A 24,198-nucleotide genomic window follows, 5' to 3' on the forward strand; every position below is an offset into this window, starting at 1 on the left:
TGGATGGATGGATGGATGGATGGAGGAGCGAGATAAAATAGACACATTTTCTTTTCTGCACCGTACTTTTCAGTAATGTTTCTTCTCTGGAATTCAACATTTTGTAGGTCCCTTGCAAAGAGAGGAATTAATAAAGCCAGGGGTGATGCCTGCAATAGCGTGGCATCACGCGGGACAAAGCAGGACCAAATAATGCCATGACTGCTTCACAGATGCAGGAAGTGGTGGTGACAATGCATACCAATGTTGGGACAATGCGCATAACTGAAACTATGTCGTACACTGGACGTAAACAGTACTTGACTTAGGTCTAAATAAGCCGTGCAAGAGCATGGAATTCGTGCTGCTGCTGAGAGTTAAAGGTCTGTTCTTCATCTGACAGGTAGCCGTGATTGAGGAGAACTGAAGTATAGCCCAAATACTTAACTAGTTAACAGACTAATTAATGTTTTACTGGGGTGATGTGACTGCTGCTGTCCAGCTGTGGTCACCGTAATGTTAATACATCGCTTCTCACTCACTCTCTCTCATCGGGGTGGGGGTGCAAAGCTCAACTGAAGTCACAGTGGGAGGCCAATTGGCCGCCTAAACACCCCACTGTTTGAGCTAGAAGTTTGGTAGTGGTCTGCCGAGGGGAGGAGGGGTCGTGGAGGAAATGGGGAGAAAGGATAGGGGGGTGACAGGCAATGGTGTCAAATTACTGACTGTTTTAAGAATAGATCTCCACAGTCTGCTTCTACTAAATGTCACAAAGAGGGTGGTGTATTTTTTTTAACAAGTCATTTGGCATACCTTCACCAATAGTTCCAGATGTGCGAGAGCAGGAGAACAATTTTCAATTTACACAAGAGGGGCTGGGGGGAGGCTCTATGGAAGTGTGAAACGCTTTAACGGATCCTGCGGTGTCTTCACTTGTGGCTGATTGATGGCCTTCTTGAGCACAGCTAGCACCAGGCTACAGAAACGGATTAACTAAATTAGCATGACACAGAGTCGCACCTTTGTTTCCAAGCATGATATTGTGTTCTGTAGTCCATCTCCGTAAGCCTGTTAAGGAGCGGAGTGTCCCGGCCTTTTGTCAGCCATCACCTTTCATTGTGCACTGGATTACTGCTCCCATCCAGATGAGGTCACAGTTCTCATGGAGCACCCTCATTTGAATGCCTGTGCATGATAAACTTGGAAGGTATTTGGAGAAAAAAAGACAGCATCACAACAAGAGTCCATTCTTCCACTACATCCCAAACATCTGCCTTCCTTCACAATGAGGGGCGTGGTCTCAGTGGAAGGGTTAAAGTAACCAGCGGAAGACGGGTGCAGGGCTGGGCCTCGACAAGGGAGGGAGGGAGCGAGAGAGAACGGGAGGGCTGTATAAAAGTGACAGAACACAAGTGGTGCTTTATCCACTCTGAGCAAGAGGAAACCTTAAGCCACAGCTAAAGCAGCTTTACCTCCACTTTCCCTCCATTTTGACCCATACCCGGCAGACGCGTGCACATGGCAGCATCAGCCTCACAGCAAGCAGACCGACCCGCCAAAATGCTGGCCTTGGCTTTACTCCTCACTGCCACAATCATGAATGGTAAGTAACACATTTCAATGTAAAGACAGGAAGAAAGTTGCAGAAGTTGTTCAAACTGTAAGGAGAGTGCAGGGCTGGGGTGCTGGGGAGCATGGCGTGAGGGTTTCAATGGTCCTTCCAATTTGAATCCAGGTTTTAGCCTTTCTGAACTCTGGATTACAAACAACTATTTCAATCCTGAATGGTGAACAATTTTCTTTCATTTTAAAACAACTTTAAATCGGGTTGTTTTCCACTCAACATGTGATATTCCAAGCTAGACAAAGGGATCCTTTTTAGTGAGGTGCCAGCCATGTTATTTGGATGAATCGTTATTAAAAAAAATATGAGTATGAAAGCTTTTTCTGTTAAAAATGTTCTTTTGGCTATCTTTTTAACTCCTATTTACTACAACTTCACTATCCTGATACACATTGATCTTCCAAACTTTGAAAAACTCTCATATTTAAATGTTTATATTTAGCTATATGTAATGTGAAGCCATGTATGCGTGAGTGAAGGAGGGCGTGTGTCTATACAGCCCTGACACATTCAAGTTGACTGATGCGTTGAACCGTCTGGAAAATTGGACACAGCTCAAGTTCAAATGAGGAACTTATATTATGAAAATTGTTCCTACGAGACGCAACGGCTTAATTCATTTTCATTTGCAACATCTCAGCATGCCCTCATGCTTGTTTTAGTCACCAGTTGGATTTTTTTTTGCACAATCAATACTGTCCTTTTGACTTTTTTTTTTTTCAAACCATCTTTTTTTCCCGTCTAGTGTCACAGAGACCTGATGTCTAGCAACATCAAAACTATCACAAAACCACCACCAAATAAGGTGATAAACATCTTTAAGCCTTCCCATAATCAAATCCCCTTCCAAGGGAGTTACTTCAGCAGTAAGTAGGAGTTCCAGCCAGGATGATTTGATTAAACTCTAGTTTCAGTTCATTAATCATAAAATGAATATCGGGGTTTGTGCAGAAAGAAAAGTGTGACAAAGCCAAGTTTAAATCAGTGTAGGTCCTACATATCAAATTGGAGATGACAGTGAACTAAACCTCTGTGTTGTGGCTTTAAATTAATCACACACTGAACGATTTAATTCCAACTCATGATCTCATCAGTTGAGTCACAAAAAAAAAAACAGGGTCACCATTTTGCGGTATAGAATCTGAAACAGAAAATTCTTCCAGTGTCCTAATCACAAGCTACAAACACAAACTACCACCTAACATTTGATACAATACAAGTATCAATAATCAGATAGATCAATATACAGATAGAAAACCACCAATTCTTGCTTTTTATTTCAACTGAACACAAATAACTAACTCTGAATTGTCTTTGGTGATGGAAGCCAGGCTGCATATTATGTAATGCATGGGTGATTGTTTTGCAAGTAGGAACTCAATGGGTGAGATTTATGGATGCTCGAGAGCATAACGGTTACCGGGACAAATGGAGAGAGGAGTTTTGGTAGCATAGCAGGGCAGGCCCACAGGGGAAAACTCATGCAGAGAACATTCTGCTGGCTTCTAGTGGAAAGCGCTGAGAGGACTATTGTGAAACAACACAGGCACAACACATTGCGAACACATTATCGTGCTTAGATGTACCACCTTAAATATTTCACTAATGCACAATTTCCACAACACAGTTCATGGTCTGTGTGTGCTGTCAAGTGGTTTTAGGGCGGCTCTACAGTCCGGCAGCGAACCCAGCCCAAGATTCTTGCCAAGGTTCAAGCATGTAATTATGGAAATCATTGTTTGTGAAGCCACCAAAGGAGGAGCAGATGCATCGGGCAGTCAGATGTCAATGACAACATAGTGCCATGGTGATACATACAGTCAAGTATATACTGAATGGCTAGTTCAGACCCTTTTTTTTTATTTTTAACAAGAAGTACGGTTCAGTTCAGTTCAGTGGGCCCAAGCACACAACGATCGCCCTAGTGTGAGTACGCTTATAAACGCTGTCTGTTACTTTGCCTATGTAGCTGTCACGTCCATGTAAAGAACACTAAAGCAAACTTTTGTACCATGTGTTCAGATGCACTGTGTTGTGAAGCTATGGTTTTTAGTGGCAGTAATCCCTCATTTATCGCGATTAATTGGTTCCAGATCTGACCTGTGAATTTCTGCGAAGTAGGATTCCGTATTTATAAATGGAATATTTTCATACCTAGAGCATTGAAAGCCTAAATATGGTTTTAACGTTATTAGAGCCCTGTAGACATAAAGTAACGCTCCTATAGTCACCTTTACACTCATATTAACCAATATAGCAGACACAATAACAGGAAATAAGACACATTAGAAACCTAAATAAGACTCACACATTAGAATTGGAAGAGTTTTCTGGACAGTGTACTTCCTGTATTAGCTATTATCTCATCAATGTATCATTACTGACACCTGGTAACTACTGTACAACACTACGTATTATGTCTTTGCATGCATCTTCTAAATGTCTTATATTTGTATTTTTGTTCATTTAGCCATTTTTATGCTTGAAAATTCTTAATTTAAGCCAAGAATACATGAAATTTGCTTGAATATGCACATTTCTTGACTAATAATTGTCCGCAGTCAACCACAAAACAAGAATAATTTATGTATTTATTTAGAAAAACCATGATAGAGTGAAGTCGTGAAATTTGAACCACAAAATGACAAGGGATGACTGTACATCCACTCCGCCTACACATTCTAAAATGTACTGTGTTGAGTTTAACTGGACTGCATTTCTTGGTGGAAACGTAGCTTAATCAAACAAGCCTTCATTCAACATTTGAAGCAGGGATCCAAGTTATAAACATAGAGAGGAGTCTTGATTAAAAGATGGCAACTTTTGCTGCATTAAACACTGACAGCAGTTTGAAAACAAGGAAGGAATCTTTACACATCAACTAAGTGCACTCACGTCAGGAGTTTTAATGGTCTTGTTATAGCCATTTCTCAGTACCACCACTGGATATATGCACTATTGTAGTAATTACTCTTCTGAAAGCTGTAGTACATCTCAAATTCTTTCTGGATACAATCAATACAAAGCCGCAGAGTATCTGACTCACTGTGCAAACCGATCCCTCAAATGTCTACCTGCACAGAATCAAGCCCAACAGGCCTTTTTACAGCTTTGCACAGAGCAGGCACAAGCGAGCGTCAGTGTGCAGTGGAGTGGGGAGTGGAGGAGGGGTCGATGGGGTGCTCCGACAACTCGCCAATTGAAAGCAGATGTCACGTTTCCTGATTGTGGCCCTCAAAAGCAGGCACTGTACTTTCGATAAGAAGGCCTCGGGGGTTTGGGGCCGCCCCAGCTGGGCAGAACCAAATGAAGTACGCGCTGCTTCCACAGGTCTGATTGAAACCATGAAAGCTTGTCGTTTTCCTGCCAAGGGGAGAGAACGGGACGGCTATTAATCGCCCTGACTGGAATGAGTGGGGGGGAGGTTGGGCACAGTCAAGATAGTGGGGGTCAGCAGCCTGTTGTTTCAAAAAGGGTAGAGTTGCAGGGCGTGTTTAACCCAAAGGGGTGAGGCGAGGCTCCGGTGTCACATTCCTCTGCATGCGCTAAACCAGGGGTGGGCAAACTACAGTCCGGGGTCCACATCTGTCCCGCCAAGCTTTTGAATCCGTTCTGCCAGTTGCTTCCAAAATATTTAATTTAAACTTTTAGCATACAAGCTGGCAACATGACTTGCAAGTTGTCAGACTCAGTCAATCAATCTGAGACAACCTTTTGATGGTTTGAGTAGCTTTCCACATGCAGCGATCCAGACATCTACCTCACCAATGGTGCCAAACAAACAAGTCAACAAATACACAACTTAACCGACCCACTGCACTGTCTGGGAAGTAAAAAAGGAGGGATATTCACATACTCTTTAATAGTCAATGTTTTATTGTTCATAGTTCATTTATCATCCTTTGTTTCTTATTCAGTAAAAAAAAAAAACCTGTAAAATTCAAAAAAGGGACACAATCACATACAGCCGATTGTATGACACTTTTACAGGTAAAAAAATAAGACAAATAATTCCAGGTGGACTGTTAGAATTATAAGCTTAAACTAGTGTGCGTGTATCAAATATATAGTCTATAGTCAATTTTGTTAACTCAATGCGGCGTGAGTCAAGAAGTTTGCCCACCCCTGCTCTAAACTATAGAACTCTGGTTCATTAAGAGGAATGTGATATGCAATTATCTTGTAGGATACAAGTTAAAGCTGTACTTTAATACAAGATACAGTACTTGTAACATCCAAGAACATCCAGTTGTGAAGTCTCCTAATTAATCTTTATGTGCAGGCATCAGAGAGATAGAGATGGGCAGGATCCCCATTTACACAGCCAAATGTTACAGCTCGCTGCTAAATAAGCTGTAAGAAGACAGGGTGGCTTCATAGAATGTTACTGTACACTGATTAGCTGGCAAAAAAGATCACCACAGCATCAAATTGATGTCTTTGTAAAAATGCAATAGATAGACAGTTGGGCAGTAGCTTTTATGTCACTTTTTTTTCACCCTCAATCGTCTTATCTAAAAGTTGGTTTTAACCAGTGGTGACCCAATAGCAAGGGAGTCACAGGCTTTGAGTAACTATTTTAGCCCATCCGTCATGCCCGTTAGCATGGCTAAATCAAGACCAAGCGTGGTGTTCACACATACAGTCTAACAGACGGACACTTGAAGAAACCATCTGAACAGATTTGAACATTTGAACAGAGAAGTCTTTATTGAAAGGGTCACAACAGCTCTACTATTGACAATACACATTCAAATCACCATGCATTTACATTCTGGCCACAGATGGCAACATAAATGGTACAAATGTAAGAAAATGGGTGTCTTTGTGTTAATAAATGATCACATGGTGCGTGTTTTAGACAGGATGCTGGCAGAGCATTTTGAATGTTGTTGGTCCAAATAAGTAGGCAGACGCTCATCACCTCCCGAGGCCGCATAATTGGACAAAGGGGAAAAGTAAACAGTGTCTAAATAGGGATGAAAAACAAGTTTTGTAAGACCGTGGGAAATATGCAACTGCTCTTTATTTGTCTCAAGAGAAGAAAAAAATGTGTAAGGCATGTAGTGAGAAAAGAATGTTATGGTCTGGGATCTTGACGCATTTTCCTCCAGAACGTGGGAGGTGTGTAGTGGCTCACCTCAGTGGATGCCTGGGATTAGCTGTGCGTGACTGGGAGAGGGCGAGCAGTCAGCGAGAGGCGTGGAGCTGTAGGCTTGTCTTCCTCTGTATCCCGCCACATTCTTCCAACAAAAATCCCAAGAGATGGTGGGGTGCGGACAAGGGTCTGTAGGGTAGGATATAGCCAGACTGCAACAATTCCTCAAAATGCAGTCAGTCTAGTGTGAAAATCTTACATGGAGTGGTGACGTCAGATCTGAAGTCAATTAGGACCATTGGTGTTATTGGGTTGTGTGATAATAGGACGCATGACTGATGAGCACCAAGCAAAGTGCTCATCGTTGGGAATCGTAACAATGAAGAAATCAAATGCTTATGGCACATGTGTCAAACTCGTGGCATGGAGGCCCGAGACACTGCAGGTTTTCTCTCCAACCAGTTTCCCCAGCAAGTGATTCAATTGATGAACTCCTTCCCTTAAATTGAAGGAGGTAGTGATCATTAAAATCACCTGCTTTAGTGATTGGCTGGAAAGAAAACCTGCAGTGTCTCGGCCCTTCATGGCATGAGTTTGACACCCCTGGCTTATGGTAATGGTAAGGGTTTTATTCGTTTCGGACATGCTTAAGTTCCATTGAGGAACATCACACACATTAACACACACAGAAGTAGGGCTGGGCGATATGGAGCAAAGATTGAATATCAATGTACCATATATATCTGGATATTTTTTCCACAGAGTGAGAGTAGACAAGGTCAAAGCCAAATATGTGTGCAAAGTTGTTTAATTTAAAATTTAAAAATAGCCCCTAAAATAAATGTTAATTCTCTTTTTCATATAAATACAGAACAAGTAAAATATAATCTTCAATCTTCTTTATAAAAAACCTTTCGCTATGCTCAAATCCTCAACTAATACCAAAAGCAGAACAGAACAAAATGTGAAATAAAGTGCCCCGTTTAAGAGGAAATTTTTAAATGTCAGCAGCAACTCAAAAATACTTTACAGTATTTTTTTTTAGGTAAACATTTTTAAAAGACAGATGCCCTTATGTCCTTATTCCTTAAAAGATTTTGTGCCAGGAACACCAACCGATCAACTCCATCAGGCTCCATCACCGTTGCAACGGGGACCATATCTTTAGCAATGTGATAGGACACCGCTTTACTAATAGCACACCACTCTACACTTTTTCTTTCACAAGGAACGCAACAGGAAAAAGAAGCAAGCAATGAGCTCTGTGTTGTGGTAGCAGCTTTGTGAAGCTGTGCATCCGGGGCTGCTTCAGCCTGCAGCTTCACACACGCGTACTGCGGTTTGTGCCAAGTTTTAAGGTGGCGAAAAAGATTTGTAGTGTTCCCGCACTTCGCAGTCACTTTTTCGAAGTACCTCCAAATTACTGTGCCACTGCTTTTTCTTTTCTGACCCGTTCCTCCACCACAGACGTCGTTTCCTTCATGTTTATTGAAGACTGAGCGGGGCTTCTGCTCCGCCCCTCCTCTCTCCTTCTTCATGCACGATGGAGGGCGGGGCAGGGGCTCACACACAGTGCAGAGTGATGAGTGAGACCTCTGCGTCAAAATACCAAGCGTAACAGCGCAAATCCAGTCTATATCGATATGAACGATATTTTGATATCTTGCTTAAAATAAATATCGATATATTAACAATATCAATATATCGCCCAGCCCTAGGAAGAAGCAGAGCTCATTTAATCCTACCTCTTTTCCATATCTTAGTCATTACTGATAGTGTTTAAATGTTCCCATTGTGTAATTGTGTAGGGACAGAAGAATATAGAGTATGAAACAATAGCTAGATAGCTTATGCAGTGATGAAAGAAAAGTAAGCACGGTATTACGTTTCAGTCGAACTACAGTGGAACAAAATACTTGCAAATATAACAACAAAATAGTTTTTATCAGAAAAACCACAAATTCAAGTTAGGAGTTCACCTTATAGTTCTCCCTTGCCAAAATAATGTTTACTTTAATTCAGTGGTTGTCAATTATTTTCTTTAATGCCCTCACAGGGATTTTTTCACGCCACCCTGATTTGAAATACTATTGAGAACCTGACAATATTTATTTATTTGTACAAACCACTGCATGAATTGTTGGCACCAGAAACATTCAAGCATGAATAAAGACACTAACAGACCTATCAACCTGAAGAAATTCCACGATTATTCCCCCTGCCTCTCTCTGGGGAGCCCGCCCAACTATTTGAGAAGCACTGCTCTAATTAGATAATATTCTGTGCAAAATACTACCAAATTCTCATCTCTTGCATGGAATATTTTTCAGTAAAGCAATGAATCACAGTAGCAAGCCTTGTTACATGCGCATAAGGCAAACGGTAGCCTGGTCACTCATGGAAGTACAGCTACAGCTCCCCCACTGCCAGGGCGCTGTTGCCAAGCTGAAACAAAGTTGCCAAGCTGAAACAAACACATATCTGCTTCAGCACTCAGCCACTTGTGTGAGTCACATTTGTATGACAAACTCCATTTACACCAGAGTAGTCTCGGCCATTTTCAACCTCATTCTTTTCTTGGCAAAATAAACAAGCAGACCACCCAAACACGGCAGAAGTATGGCAGCTGTAGACTACAGGCGACTTACAAAGGTTGTAAAAGACAGACATACAAGGACAGGGAATAACTGTCTTGTCGTATAGTCGTTACCAAAGATTGTGGACAACAAAATCCACATTGTTTTAGTCTGGCTCCTCATTCAATATATTTCTTCGCAATTTGTAGGGGATTTTTGGATTTTTGGACCATTTGTTCCATTGGAAAAAGTAGCAAGAGGGTAGCTAGATGTTCACCACAACAATGACTTTTTTTTTTATAACTTTGGTTAATTTCAAGTGAATTTTGGTAGATTACGGTTAAGATTAAGGCGTCGGGGTAAGCATCATTGAATATCATCAGGAAGGCATTTTAAATATAACAATTAACCAGATATGTTTAATGCAAATGGGAAAAAATGCTGATCTTCTTCTAATATGGTCACTCTTTAACTGTTTTTTTCTTTAATCATTATATGACCATGTGTTCTTACAAAATACCACAGCCAACATTAAAGTCGTAGCATACTTAAAAATGCATTGTACTACATAAAAAGCATGTATGGTTTCCATTGCCTGCATATCTGTACTTTGTAATACTGAAAAACAGCACCAAAATCTACATGAAAAAAAAAAAAATGCTTAATTCAGCAACATTCAAATCCCTTGTTAGCTTGAAATAGACAGAGAAACTGCCAAAAGATCAGTCATGTATGTACTGCAAAGTATATAAACCACATTCTCCCCCTACACGTACATACAATAGAACAACAGCTGCTATGGACAGTTGCTGAGACAGAGCACGCCATGAGACCTTGGAGATTATTGACCCAAACAACCGCTCACAATCAACACTACGGTGGCACCTGCCTGTCATTTTGATTTATCAAAAGAAAACCAACAGCAATGCCACTACTGTGTCATCTACATTCTGTAAGAAGTAATCTATTGAGATGCTTATTATATAAGGTTCACAGCATTCGATCACCTGTTGTGTGTTGGTCAGACTGCTGCACAGCCACCATCAACATAAAATATCAGCATGGAGTCATTTAGGAAGGCAAGTTCTATGCGAAACGTGTTGGAATTTAGAAGATACCAAATACCTCTTAAGAAAGTATTTTGAGAAAATCTATCCTACCAACCACAAATGATTTAAAGAATGCCAAAATCAAAAACTCACTTAAGTTCAGACAATTCAGATGGGAATTTATCAGGCCTCAATAATATAAATGTCTTACACATTGCAGTCTCCACTATCTTCCATGTGCAAAATGGGATAACCAGGCAATATTATAATGACGAATATGTAATTTTTCTAATTAGATCATGAAAGCAACCTTCATCACATCGTTCTTTCCTGGACTATGTATTACACATCTAAAGCCAAGTTTGTTTCAGCTAAAAACACAGCCAAGGTCTAAATTAAAGCTGCATGTGAGCAAAGAGGCAAACAATATTACAACTTGAGAGAGTACAGGAAGCAGCAAAACTACCACAGCAAGCAAGAGCGTAATGAGATCTGCAGAGTTGACGCATTATGGGAATGTTTGGAAAGTGAGGTAATGATGGTGGTGGTGTTTTGGCAGCGTGACGGAAATCTGGGTAGCAGGAATGCTGTCTTTTTGTTTTGACTGCTGGACCCTCCTCCCGCAATTTGAACTGTCATGCCAACAAAAGGCCTCAAGCTCACCACCAGATCAGTGTCACCGCAGGGTGGGGTCGCAAAAAAACAGTGTGCATATTCAAATAAAAAAGAAATACATGGCAGCTGAAGGTCACACACTACAAATAACACATTAAGAATCAATTTTAGAGTCTTAAATTCTGAGCGAAGGAGCGGAAGATGACATAATGACAATTCTAGAAGTCATACCGGCTTCAAAAGGTGACTTAACTTCGGATGCCCCATTCAATGAAATGGAGCAAAGCAAACTATTTAATAAGCCCTAAAATGTAAATTATATATCTGAAACAAAACACCACCCTCTGCATGCATTGGAATATAACCTAACAGTCATAACAACACACTAATAAAAGTTTAATTGAAAAAGACATAAGCACAACAAGCAGAGCCAACAAACCATGTAGAGTCCGAATCAACAGGTTCCTGGAAATGCTGTAGCACAAGTGCGTAACTGTTATACACATTTTGGCACCGGAAAAATGACCCTACACTGCCGATAGAAGCACGTTAAGACTAAACAGAACTCTCCAACGTGATTGACAAAATACGTCACTATAGTGGTGTGAAACACTGTCTTCTGGCATGCAGCAGGGCTTTATAATAATAAATAGTGTTTTGTAGTTTGGCAAGAGCCCACCGCGTCGCCTCCAGTGTGCTTGCCATGAGTGGACAGATTTTCCTGGGAAGCTCCCAGCATCTTTCCCAGTGGGAGGTGAGAGCGTTTGGCTGTCAGAGCTGGGCCCCGTCTTGTAGTAGGGGAAAGGTTTATTTGCAAAGGGGTCTACCATTGACTTTTTTGTTATTACAGTGGCGCTCATTGATTTAAGGTCTTACTGGGAGATCAGATACTCTTTGGGTTCTAAGTGCTCTACTGCATGCTGGATGCCATCCAGTCTGCACGGCCATGGAATTTAAAGCATGTACTGTATCGTCATCACGTCTCAAAAATTAACCAGTTAGCGTACGTAATCTTTAAAACTGTTCAAGTGTTGTAACCGAAATTCAAATCAAGTGAGTACTGCCAATTTAACTAGTATATTTTTTATTTTACAGCAGGAGTCAGAGCCCAAGATGAGAACATCATTACAGATGCAATGCCAACCATGCATGCAGAAGACTACATACGAGGAGACATGATTCCGGTTGTGACTCCTTCTGGTAATCTACAATACTGGATTCATCTCTGGGAAAATGCTGCTGCCCTAAGAAAAACAGCACTTTTTAAAAAATGTTGCCCATCGGCCACAATCCATACGACAGACATGAACACACATTTCCTTCTCTTTTCTCTGCATTCTAAAGATATAAAAACATATTAAAAGAGGTAGCTAAGAATGCACGTAATGGTATGCAACTATTTTGCCTATAAAGCCTTCTGAAAAAAAACTCCAAAAACCTCCAACAACTCTTCATTTACATAATGTGACCTACATATTAACCAAACTACAGCGACATTGTTATTATTTTCCTTTAAGGTCTCACTGAGGCCAAAAATAAGCTGCATAAAACAGTCCACATGCATTACTAATTAAACCACTACATATTGACTATGAAAAAAAGCCCCCATCCACTATACAGTGTTGTATTTCATCCATCCATCCATCCATTTTCTATACCGCTTCTCTTTAGGGTCGCAGGGGCATGCTGGAGCCTATCCCAGCTGACTTTATTTCAGAATGTCAAAAAATGCAAACGCCTTATGTGATGTATTCCATTGTAACTTGGATGCATGTTCAAATAAAATTTTACCATTACCTTATTTAAATGTGAAATTTTAAATGTTAGCATAGCAAAAGACATGATGTCAATAATAAAATAATAGCAGCGATAATGATCATTCAGAAATACTGACAGATTTCTGTTTTTTCTGAAGGTTTGCTGGATTTGACTGCAGTCGTTGATGCTTGGCGATTCATATTAAAAAATGCCCGTCGTTTACTGTGTGTTTGTGAAAAATTTTAAATTTTAAAAAACTATGAGACACTTCATAGGCCCGACAAGAGTCTTGGGTAGCATTCTAGTGCACTTTTGCAATTGGAGTTTTGGAATTCAGCATTAGAAGGACATGAAGGCATATATATGCCTGATGGTTCTGAGTTAAAGGTCATGTACTGTATTACTGATCTACTTTTCGACAGGATGTTTTGGCAATTCATATTTTTTACGCCTAACCACACTTGGTGGTGACAAACCAACTAACTAACTTAAAACCAAAAAGGGACACGTTTAAGCCAGTTTAATGAGCAGATGTCATGTCTGCAGGTAAAAAGGCCCACAGTAAAAATTCTGCTTATCTCCACATAACCCATACTGTCCCCACTTAATTGAATTTAATTCCAATTTCAGACAGCGGCAATGAAAAACTCACAGTTTTGTTTGACTTCAACAAGCCTGCTGAGCAAACTACACTTGCACCAACTACAGAACAGACAACTGACGAAGAGGAAACGACTGGGGCCGAAGGTGAAGCAGCTGATGAGGGCCAGGTCACAGTGGACGTGTATCCTGATCAACCCAAAGTCGAGGAGCAACAGACCCCCGCACCTCTACCTGGGAGAGGAGACGGCCCGGCCAACATTCCCGGGGTGAGATTTCTTTATTACATTGCGATAACATTGAGTCTTTGGTCGGATGCTCAAATTTTACTTTATCTCCAGCAGGGCGATGTAGTGTGCGTTGGCAAAGAGGCGGTCCATGATAAAAATGCAGTCAATCTGAAACTCGCCCACTCTTCCAACTGTGTAAGTAAAAGCATTACTTTCTTTTTGCTCAATACATAATTTGCACAATACATAATAATCTGTGGTTGCTATAGTAAACCGGTGAAGTGGATTCAAAAAGGTTGAGGACCACTCCCTTACATGACACTGAATGGCAGCAAACAGCGCCTAAGCAACAGTCCAACAACAATATTTCATCACCTTGCAGGAAAACACCAAAGTGAGGATTCAGAGCGTCCTCGAGGAGTTGTGTGGTGAAGACTGCAAGCTAGAGCTCTACCAGGAAGACAACACAGACCAGATCCTTGTATCTGGACAGTATGTTGAAGGTCAGAGATGGTCTCTGTTGGAGCAATGAAGATGATGCTAACTCAATAGTGTACTTTGGATGGTGCTGATATACTGTATTTAATCGTTGTGCCTCTCCTGTTTTGTAGATGATATTAAAGGCATGGTCAACAAGTTTAACAACGACAACATCAAAGATAAGGTAGAAAAAAGGAGATTTGAAAACCATGCTCAAATAATATGTGCAGGACAACGATCGTCTTATGTTTACTTTTTGTTTGTGCGTTGCTGCCCAGGCCGGTGTGAAGGAGGCAGTTCCTCACTGGAGGAAGAACTCTAAACTGGTGCTGGTTTCCCTGCTGCTGACTGGCTTGCTGCTGGCTGCTCTGCTGGTGGCTGGTTATTACTTTAAGACCCACCACAAGAATTCCAAAGGAGTCCGGCTGGTGAGTGGATGACAGGACGCAAACATTTGTAAAATTAAGGAGACATGAGAACAGCAAACCAAGAACAGGTCCCGGTGGGGTTCCATTTACATAGGAATACCTACAAGAACCTTAAGGCACTGGACTTGTTGACTTGCCCAGGTCATTACTACCTCATTGGCTTGGCCATGTTGTTTAGTTTGTCTATCAATGTAGGAGGAAAGGTTCGATCAAGGAATGGGCACAATCAGTCAAATTATTGAGTTTCAGAATTTGAAAATTTGGTCAGTTGACCAATCCAGTGTGTAGCCTGTTTTTCGCCCAAAGTCAGCTGGAATAAGCTCTAATGATGTATGCTGTGAAGGCCTAAATAAGCTATTGCTGCCGAAAGAGGCTGCAGTGTAAACCATTTTGAATGGTTGTTGTGACTATTATGTACTCCATGTGAACTTGAACTTGGACCACCTATATCCAGTTCCCTTACTGCAACCACTTTTCTATAAGTGCATATGGATTATGAATTGAATATACAGTATGATTCTTCCATTGTCAGTTAATCACCGTCTCCCACTCGAGGGAGTAGAGCCGCTTGACTCGCTTAACGCAAGCCATCAGCAGCCTTTTGTAACTCAGCCCCTTGCCAGGAGGCTACACATGGTTTTGGTTCCTTTTTCTCACTAGCCCATGACATCATCTTTTGTAAGAGTTACCACATGGAGGCACACCCATGCGACGGTTTTGATGGAATTGCCTTTGTTTCAAGGCGCTGCACCACTCTTTCGGACATATTGTGTATCATCCATAGAGGTCTTCTTTTAAGACCTAGCCCCTCCCTAAATGTGAAAGCTATCTAAAGCTAAGAGTTAGTAGTATGGGAGTTAGATGACCTCGCAGCAACATCTGAGTTCACACAGCTGAAAACCATAAATTTATGGGAATTAAGACCCAATGACTTTGTTTACTTTGGGGCTACACCCACATGTGCACCACAGTTCTCACTTCGCACCGTCTTGCTTGACTGCATGTCCTATTTGAACAGGAAAATTAATTGCATGTGTTAGCTTGACGCTAACAAACTGCTGGCTCTGTGCTTCCCTCAGGCTGAGTCCTACCAGGTGGATGAGGAGAACCAGGCCAACACCCTGGTGTCTGTTGCCCCCTTGCCCCAGGAGCCCCTTGACAAGGTCACCGCCAACGGAGAATCTCCACCAGAAAATGGAACCAACCCTTCCCCGACCACTAATGGGCACTCTTCCGCCGCCCAGACCCCAGTGGCCGACACAGAGATGTGAATCTTGACACCCTCCCCCGACCTTAAACCATCAACCACTGGTTAATACTACCCACAGTCCCCAACTGCTGCCTTGAAAGGTTTCCACACTTTGGAGAGACAAACTGAGCAAAATCAACTGACTTCCTTACCTGATATCACCCCCCACCTCCCCTAACTCTACCACCCAGGATGAATGTGTCAGTGAGGTTCATAATAACAATAACAACAATGCCTGTAATGTGAAAAGTTTGGGTGGCTTTCCAAGAGGAGCCTGCGTACAATGTATTTGGGACTAAAACTGCTCAGCAAGGTGCTGACTGGGATTTGTCAGCACTCCCTTCCTTTAGGCTTGAAGTAATAGAAATTGTCACTCAGTAATGTGCTGTTGATCCTTTAAATGATTTTTTTATGTCACACCAAGGAAGGAGACCGGGTTTTATATTCTTGTAAAAACTCATTGTTTGTTTTTGTGTATTGTTGTGCTTTTGAAATTTATTTTTTTTCACCCCCCCAATGTGTCCAAAAGCTCATAAAAACTGTTAAACGTACAATTGCCAGTGTAGCGGGGAATTAATGGGATGCAATGATCTTTACCAACTGAAGCTTGAACAAAATCTAGTCAAATTTAACAGGGGTATCAGCCCAAACATTCATTACAGAACCCAGAGCTCTGTTCCAATGTTATCATCATGAAGCATTTGAGATTTAATCCAGAAAGTGTTAAGACTAAGATATTCTTTACAAAAGACTATGTATCACTTTGTGTTGCAAACTTCAGCCAAATCTTAGTCAGAAAAAGTATGTTTGACCTTTTTGTGTTTACATGTTGACTTTTCATATGACATGAGTGTACAGCTTTTTTTTTTTTTTTAAACAGACACTGATTGCCTTTTTTTCCACTGACATTGCATCAACATTTTTTTTATTGGTAATAAAGTACAAAAGCACAAAAAAAGAGGTCAGTGCTTCGCTTACCAGGCCTCACTCATGTCAACCACCGGGTCTTACAGTCTGTCAATCCCAGTACTTGCTGTAGCACTCTAAGAAAGAAGGGAAACACAAGAAATCAAACCATGTCAAATGTGTACTGTTGTGTGGACGTCTTGTAAAATAAGTGCAATATGTTAACCATACATATGAAGTCTAATATGTCTACACTGTCTTCCTATGCAGGCATTATTCCCAAGTACATTTTAATATTCCAAAAACACCAATGTCAAGTAAGGAAATAACCTTTGGAGTATCACTAAATGTAAATATAGGAAAAGTACAAAATTCTATTCCAGTAAATTCATTGCACACGAGGACAGTTTACTATGATCGCAGAGCATTTAAAACGTTTTACATGCACACAACACATTTAAAGCACTGCAGGACATCTAAAATGTCCACAATCAAATGACCTCTAATAATAAAAATACGCAACATACTCCGAATTACGAAAACTTGAACGTTAAAGTTAAGTCGACATCGTTCAAACAAAAGGGCCTGACAACAAAATATACTGCTAGCTAGCAGTGATTAATATTACTTGGCTTGTCACTTACCGTTGTTTTGTTTCCATTTAAAGTACTTCTATCAAACGAAATTACTTTTAAAAAGCAAATATTGAATCGTTTGTTAGCTTCAACGTTTACTCGATAACAATTACTTTACAAATATACTAGTAGTGATGGATTCAGGAAGTAGAGACGGAACAAAAGTAGTCACCATATTCTAGTGGGATCCTTTAAAGCGGTGCACTGTGCTCAACTCTGAGTAGTCCTACACCTGACTACTGTACTGTTTAATTAGTTCATGGAATACCGGGCGTCTTTCTTGGTGAAATCACCGAAGGCGAGTAAAACTATTCTTTTTGTGTAATGGCAAGCCAAGACATTATTCTAGTAACAAAACAGACACTTTTTGAATTAATACAAAACTATCACAGCTGACTTTAGCCTGTTATCAATGTGTCCATCTCATCACTGTACCTATAGTTGTTCCTTCCTGAATGTTTAGGATGCCAATTGTGCATTGTGATAAAGTGAAACATAATTACAAGTCAAGTAACCTACTGTCAATGGCATTTACTGTTGCGTGACTTTCACAATAACATTTACTATTTAGTCGTCCATTAGTAGTTAACAAATGCAATGTTTATACCACCACGTAAACATTAAAGAACTGAAATGCCTTACATGAGTTTACCACAAACAGAACAATTACACCGCCATCCTATGGAAGAAACCTGTCATTGCATGAATGACCTATTGAAAATAAGGCTATACTATGCGGCCGACTATCCGGTTAGGTACAAATACGCAATCCAAGGAGATAAAAATAGACTGCCTTTACTAAAATAGTAATGCTCACTTTTGATTGACACTGTTAGGGGTATTCACTTCACAGGTTTATTCGTTGCTTATATATGATTACCATGTTCTGTGTCTTGCAACCAAAATATCAAAACAGTAGGAGGCACTGCCGTTTTACATTACTGCAAACCTCATCCACAATAACAATCACTGTTACATCCGACAATGTCAATCAGCACTGTTATCTTTATTGAAGGTGGATTTAATTACATTGTTGTGCTGTCATACCTATAAATTGACATTTCAGGTGACTGAATCTGAATAAGTGTATTTATGTCTGTACCAAACGGACGCCTCGTAAAGCAATTTCCTACCATCTCCACATAGTACAGTTATGTAAAATAGCACCAAGAGGTTGTCATCACGACAAAGGGAGACACTTTACGGTTACAAAATGGCGCCCATTACCACATGACTTACAGTGATGTTTGTAAACATGCGTCAGCCACATGTGATTCCGGCGTTGACGACAGCCTTCTAGGAGTTCTCGACCAATCAACGACCGGGGGAGTGTCTGTGGGCGAGGCTTCCGCTGCTTGCGCTATGGAAAATCGTTGTGTTTATCGTACTGGGGATACGCAGCGATAAACGTGCGCGCCGGGGCGGATAGTGGCAGCGGAGGGGACAGCCGCGGGCAGAGCCTTCGCCTGGCGTGGTGGAGGGCAAGACGACACGCCTTCGGCTCAGGGAGGTAGACAGTCCCCGGATAAACACGTAAGTTATTTATGTTATTATGAGACGAGAGCGTCGCCGCGCTGCGTATGTCGCGTCGAGAATACTACTTAAGTACTTCCTAATGCGTGAAGCGCTCACAATAAAAGGTGCTGCTGTTGTAAGTGGCCAAATGTGATTAAAAAAACAAAAACATCTCCCTCGTCGCCATAGCACCGAAGTGAGGTGACTGCTGACGACAAGTGTCCGTGTGTACTTGTGGAAAAAAAACAACAATGTTGTGTGTTCGACGTGACAACAGGTAAATGAAACTGCGTCAGAGGGAAGCAGGCGCAGGCAAACCTCGGTGAGATCCAGTGGGAATTTCCGCCAAGAATGTGGAACGTAGCGGGCTTTTGTCAAGTTGTGTTCGGCGAAAAAAGTCGACTTTGGCCCGTATTTGTGGGGATGAGAGAATGTAAACAAAGCGTATGCTGCGAATAGGATGCTGCGCAAGAGATGCACAGTGCGTAATCCCGTTGTGGGAGATGTTACGCAGTCCCAATTGGCACAGTCCTTTACTGGAAGCCTGTTTTTACTTTGAATTGTAGTGGACATGTCAGTTTCTTTGCGTCATTGTTTGTCATTACTAAAGAAAGATAAATTGTTTGGAATGGAGTGAGTAACAGCGGTGACGCAACCTGTGTCGTGTTTCAGGTGTCAACAACATTTGCTGCGTCACAGTAGCCAGGAGGTCAACAATAATCTCGCTCCCCTTTAGTGCGCACTTGATATGATGAAAGCGCCTCCCGTTCTCGAACACAAGGGGGCAGTGCCGAGTTGCTGAAGCCGTTTCCTGGGCCTTTCCTGGTCAGGGACGTTGGCATTCAATAGGATAAATAAATAGATGGAGACAGAATGAATGCAGATGCGTCCATGTAGAACATATGAGTCAGTTTGAGGAGACTGTGAATCATATGCTTTGGAAGTCCAGGTTGCAGACTACATGCTCCAAAACCACCATTAAAATGAAGGAATGTGTTCTGGAAAATTGTGGAGTAAATATTTTCACTCTAAATTAATCTGCCCCCTGCCTGTATCCCTGTCATCACACCTGCACAGGCACAATAGGTCACAACACACCTGTTGTTGACATGGAGGCTGATCTGCGTCCAGGGAGGTGTGGTTGCTAACCTGCTACTGACCTCTCAGAGAGGCGGGAGATAAAGTGCTTCCTCAAATCTCCTCGGAGGATGAAAATGAGATGCAGAAGAGTGGATTTGCTTGGGTGACATTAGTGGACCTGGATAGAGGACTCGAGACAGGAAGGAAACGTTTCAAACAGGAAGCTCATTGCTACTAATAATTATTGCTGCAGCTATAAAACAAATAATCACAATTTTTTAGAACCATGAATCTGCAGCCCCAAATGACTTTTCAGAGGCTGACCAGCGCACCAAATGACCCACTTTCACAGATAAGGAACCGTGACCTTAATAGTTATCTTGCCGCCTCTCTTTACGAGGCCAAACAACCTGTACAAGATGGCAGACGGGAGGGCATCGCGTTCTGTGTCGCGTTTACGCAGTGCCCCAGAGGATTGTCCCTGTTACTGAGTATGAAAAAAACAGCACAGGTGCAACAACACAAATGTGGTTTCGTATGGACGTATGCGTTTACAGCCACAGGGCCAGTATTACCTGCACACCTCATAAAAGCTTCGGAGAACATGGCCTTTTCATGTTGAGATTATACAACAGAAGGAAAGAGGTGCTATAATTAAACCTGGGCTTCACTCAGTGATGATGATGATGTATTAATAGACCAGTGTGAGGCCACGTTTGTTCACAGGTATCATTAGCAGCTAGCCGTCTGCCAAACGGGCTAAAAACGTAAGTAAGTCTTCCAAAAACACATCAGCCCCTCTGTTGTTCTTCTCACTGAGGTGATAATAGGAATTGTTTCACATTAAAAGTCGAATGTTATACTAGTCATCAAAGCCAACCAGCCCAGTCATGAAGTCATATTGGATAGGCTCCACCCCCCGCCGTGATCCTCAACAGGATAGGCGGCATAGAAAGTGGATGAATGGATGGATAGTGGACAAAGCAATGTGATATTTCCCCTTACTGGTCACGTTTGCTTGGCCATGTGATTCTAGGCGCCATTGAGCCCAGTAAACAAAATTGGCATTCGTCAGTCAGGCTCGCTGTGATGAAAGAACAAGGAGAGTCGGCAGTCAAGAGTGCATCTCAATACATTAGGATATTTTTGAAAGTAAATTTATTTCAGCAGTTAATTTCAAAAAGTGATACTCTTAAGTGATAGTACAAGTATTATGTTGTGTAGATTCATTACACACAGAGTGAAATATTTCAAGAATGTTGTTCTTTCATTTCTTAATCATTTTTATAATCATTTTTATCGTTTACAGCAGTGCTCCCCAACTTTTTCGGACCCACGGCCCGGCGTGTGTTCCCACAAATCTCTGCGGACCGGGGGGAGGGTCGTATAGCGATGTAATTTATCTCATTTAGTATGTATTGTGTAAAACTACGACAGGAACAACATCAAATGAAAAGCACAAAGTGAAAACAGATCCACCGTCCACCACTATAAGCTTGGAGTTTGTTATTCAGAGAGAAGATTAGAGCGCCGCTGCTTGATGTGTGCTAGCATGAATTAACTTGAAGCTGTGCACACAACAAATATACACATTAGCGCTCAATAACGTCATCAAACTTTACCTTTATGCATTCCCACAGAGTATCTGCATTTGGGAGCAAATATGAAGTGAAAAAAATCCCGATAAAAATACAGTATAGTTGACAATCTGTGCAGAGTGGGAGAAGGCTAGCGCACGTACAATGGTGCATTCAAAGACTGTCAAACAAAGTGGAACACTCGCAACAAACAACATAAACATGCAAAAACTTCAAACTATATTATTTTTTGAATAAAATAATGGCCCATATTTCCAAAATTGCTATGCATTTACTTAAAATTGTATTTAGTTATTTACAAATGTACTTTTTTTTGTGTGTGTATTTTTTTTATCATTGCGCCTGAAAGGTTTCCTCGGCCCAGTTCGGCCCTGCCCACGGACCGGTACCGGGCCCCGGTCCGGTGGTTGGGGACCCCTGCTTTACAGCTAATAAAAACACCAACTTCAATATCTCATAAAATTAGAATAAATGTCCAAAAAAAATTGGAATTGACCTGCAGTGTGATCGTAGCCTTTGTCTGTCTCCTGACATCAAATACATTTTGCACAATATTCTAATTTATTAAGCTGTACTAGTACATGCTGCAGTATGTATTCCAAAAGGAGACACATTCATCTTGCAATGCAAGCACTATTGCCATAATTGAGGTAATTATAGCCGCAATGTGAACCGCAAAAAGAATGGCATGTTAATGGGAAGAGATTCTTTACAAATTTGAAAGTGTCATTTTTTTTAAACTTTAATAATGATTTGGAGCGCAAGAAAATTTGGACAACTCTTTGACCACATGGTTTATGAACAAGAACCAGTGTTGTAATTGCGGTAAGTAGCAAACTGCTCAGCCAGCATTAATACCACTTTTGAGTTCATTGTACACTGTATGACAAATGTAACATGCATGAGTTTCACATCAACAGATTAGTAGCGCAATTAACATTTTAAAGTGTATACAGAGGTAGATGAAGGCACTGTATGCTTACCACTCATGATACTTCAAATGCAGCTACTGCCATCTTGTGAAATTAATAAATACTACATCAGGAGGTTCCCTATAGTCACCTAATGCTAATGTTTTTGACTTTGCTAATTAGCGACCATGACGGTTATTTGCTTTTTTGTTTTTACGATTATAGGAGATTTGGTGGTTAGTTAAATAGAGGCATTACTTGGAGCATTTATAACACTGTACATTAGATAAGTGAGCAAACTTGTTTCACCACAGTGTCATCTGCTGGATTTGGTGGGCTCTGTGGGCTAAGTCACTGCCGTTCTTCCTTTAGGCCTCATTTACTCTTTTAGCTGTCACGTTGTAACTCTCAAACAAATACATTCTTAACAACTCAAATAAAATCACAACTAGAAGCGTCTACATTGTGCAACGACCGCTCAGCGATATTTGGCACAAACAATTTCGATGTAGAACACGTTAGCCCGATGAATTTGCCTCTCTCACGCCTGATAAATTAGGAGCTCTAATCTATAAGAGGATTAACCAACTACTCTTGTGGATACGCGCACACACATAACTAGGCATTCTGTGTTGGGACTATAAAAAGGAACGGTCTTATATGTTAAACTATTCATTTTGACTTTATTTAAAAGCCTGCAGCATCTGCGCGCAGTGCAGGATGCCATGGGGAGCAATGAGAAGTCGTGTTGTGGCCTTCAATTAAAAGACTGACCCAATGACAGCCATGGTGACAGTTGTTTTAGAAGCCGACAGTGAAGCACAACGGAATGAGGATTAGCGTGTGGCAGTCAAATTGTCATGGAAAGACACACTGAGGTTTTCGGATTGGTTGCTTTGTCGTCATCAGCGGCGTAACTGCAACTCCTATCACTACAAATGAAATCTTGACAAATAAGTTTAGGGTTTGCGTAAAATGACTGAATTAGCCGAGAAAAGCTTCTGGATGCGGACAACTCTTGATGCTTCAAATGCAGCTACAGTACAGTCTTCACGTGTTTTATTGTAGTTATCACAGTCATGCAAAAAATTATTAGACCACCCTTGTTTCTTCATCTTAATGTCTGATACACCTAAAGGTACCTTTGTTTGGACAAATATAACAATTACAACAATAATAGCTCCAAGAGTTAAATGTTTTGGCAGTACAATGCTATAGATATTCATGTGAGAACGTGCAGTACGAAATTATATATTTGCAGTACGTGCAGAACGAAAGTGATTTTGTTTTTTTCAAGAAAACCATGGAAGTTGCTAGACATCAGCTCTTAAATTAAACTCTTATGAGCTATATTTGTCATCCTCATTGTATTTGTCCAAACAAATGTACCTTTAGTTGTACCAGGTATTAAAATGGATCAATAATCTGAAGAAACAAGGGTGGTCTAATCGTTTTTTTCCATGACTGTATATCCAGTGACGTGCGGTAGGGTTCATGGCTGGTGAGGCACTGACTCCTTTGGTGTCAGATTTACACATACGCCACTATGTGGGTGTGACAGAGTACTGTACTTCACCTTATCACTTTTCTCTGTAATGTATTTTCTGATCAGTAAGAATAATGATTTCACACACACACAGGTGAAAGACATTACACAGGCTGTAGAAAGTCATGGTGTCGAATAAATCTTTCTGTAAACATATTGGTGACATGCCAAGAAACAGAAATGGGCATGCGCCACGCAAACCAGTTTGTGAGGGATTGCACTCCTCTGGCTTCTACCCTGTATTGATCAGGAAATGCGCAGCGATTCTTTCTCAATAATATATTAAAACCAATTGCAGATATACAGGACATACGTTTATAA

At 41.1% G+C, this 24,198-nt stretch overlaps 1 protein-coding gene across 3 annotated transcripts; it reads left to right on the forward strand.

Moving 5' to 3' along the window:
* The first annotated feature begins 1,371 nt into the window (after nucleotides 1–1,371).
* On the forward strand, nucleotides 1,372–17,173 carry si:ch211-286o17.1 (hematopoietic progenitor cell antigen CD34). 3 transcript variants are annotated; one of them, XM_054783300.1, is made up of 8 exons: nucleotides 1,372–1,582; nucleotides 12,037–12,141; nucleotides 13,330–13,568; nucleotides 13,644–13,724; nucleotides 13,912–14,032; nucleotides 14,141–14,193; nucleotides 14,288–14,437; nucleotides 15,517–17,173. In XM_054783300.1, the coding sequence occupies exons 1-8, from the start codon at nucleotides 1,498–1,500 to the stop codon at nucleotides 15,706–15,708; spliced, it is 1,026 nt and encodes a 341-aa protein (XP_054639275.1). In that variant the 5' UTR covers nucleotides 1,372–1,497; the 3' UTR covers nucleotides 15,709–17,173. The 3 variants fall into 3 exon arrangements, with proteins under 3 accessions (XP_054639275.1, XP_054639273.1, XP_054639276.1); XM_054783298.1 differs by having other exon boundaries at nucleotides 1,376–1,582; nucleotides 13,641–13,724; nucleotides 15,517–17,168; XM_054783301.1 differs by having other exon boundaries at nucleotides 1,380–1,582; nucleotides 13,408–13,568; nucleotides 13,641–13,724; nucleotides 15,517–17,164.
* The last annotated feature ends 7,025 nt before the right edge of the window (nucleotides 17,174–24,198 follow it).

The sequence above is a fragment of the Dunckerocampus dactyliophorus genome, chromosome 8 (genome assembly GCF_027744805.1).
Source record: "Dunckerocampus dactyliophorus isolate RoL2022-P2 chromosome 8, RoL_Ddac_1.1, whole genome shotgun sequence".
Lineage (NCBI taxonomy): Eukaryota > Metazoa > Chordata > Actinopteri > Syngnathiformes > Syngnathidae > Dunckerocampus > Dunckerocampus dactyliophorus.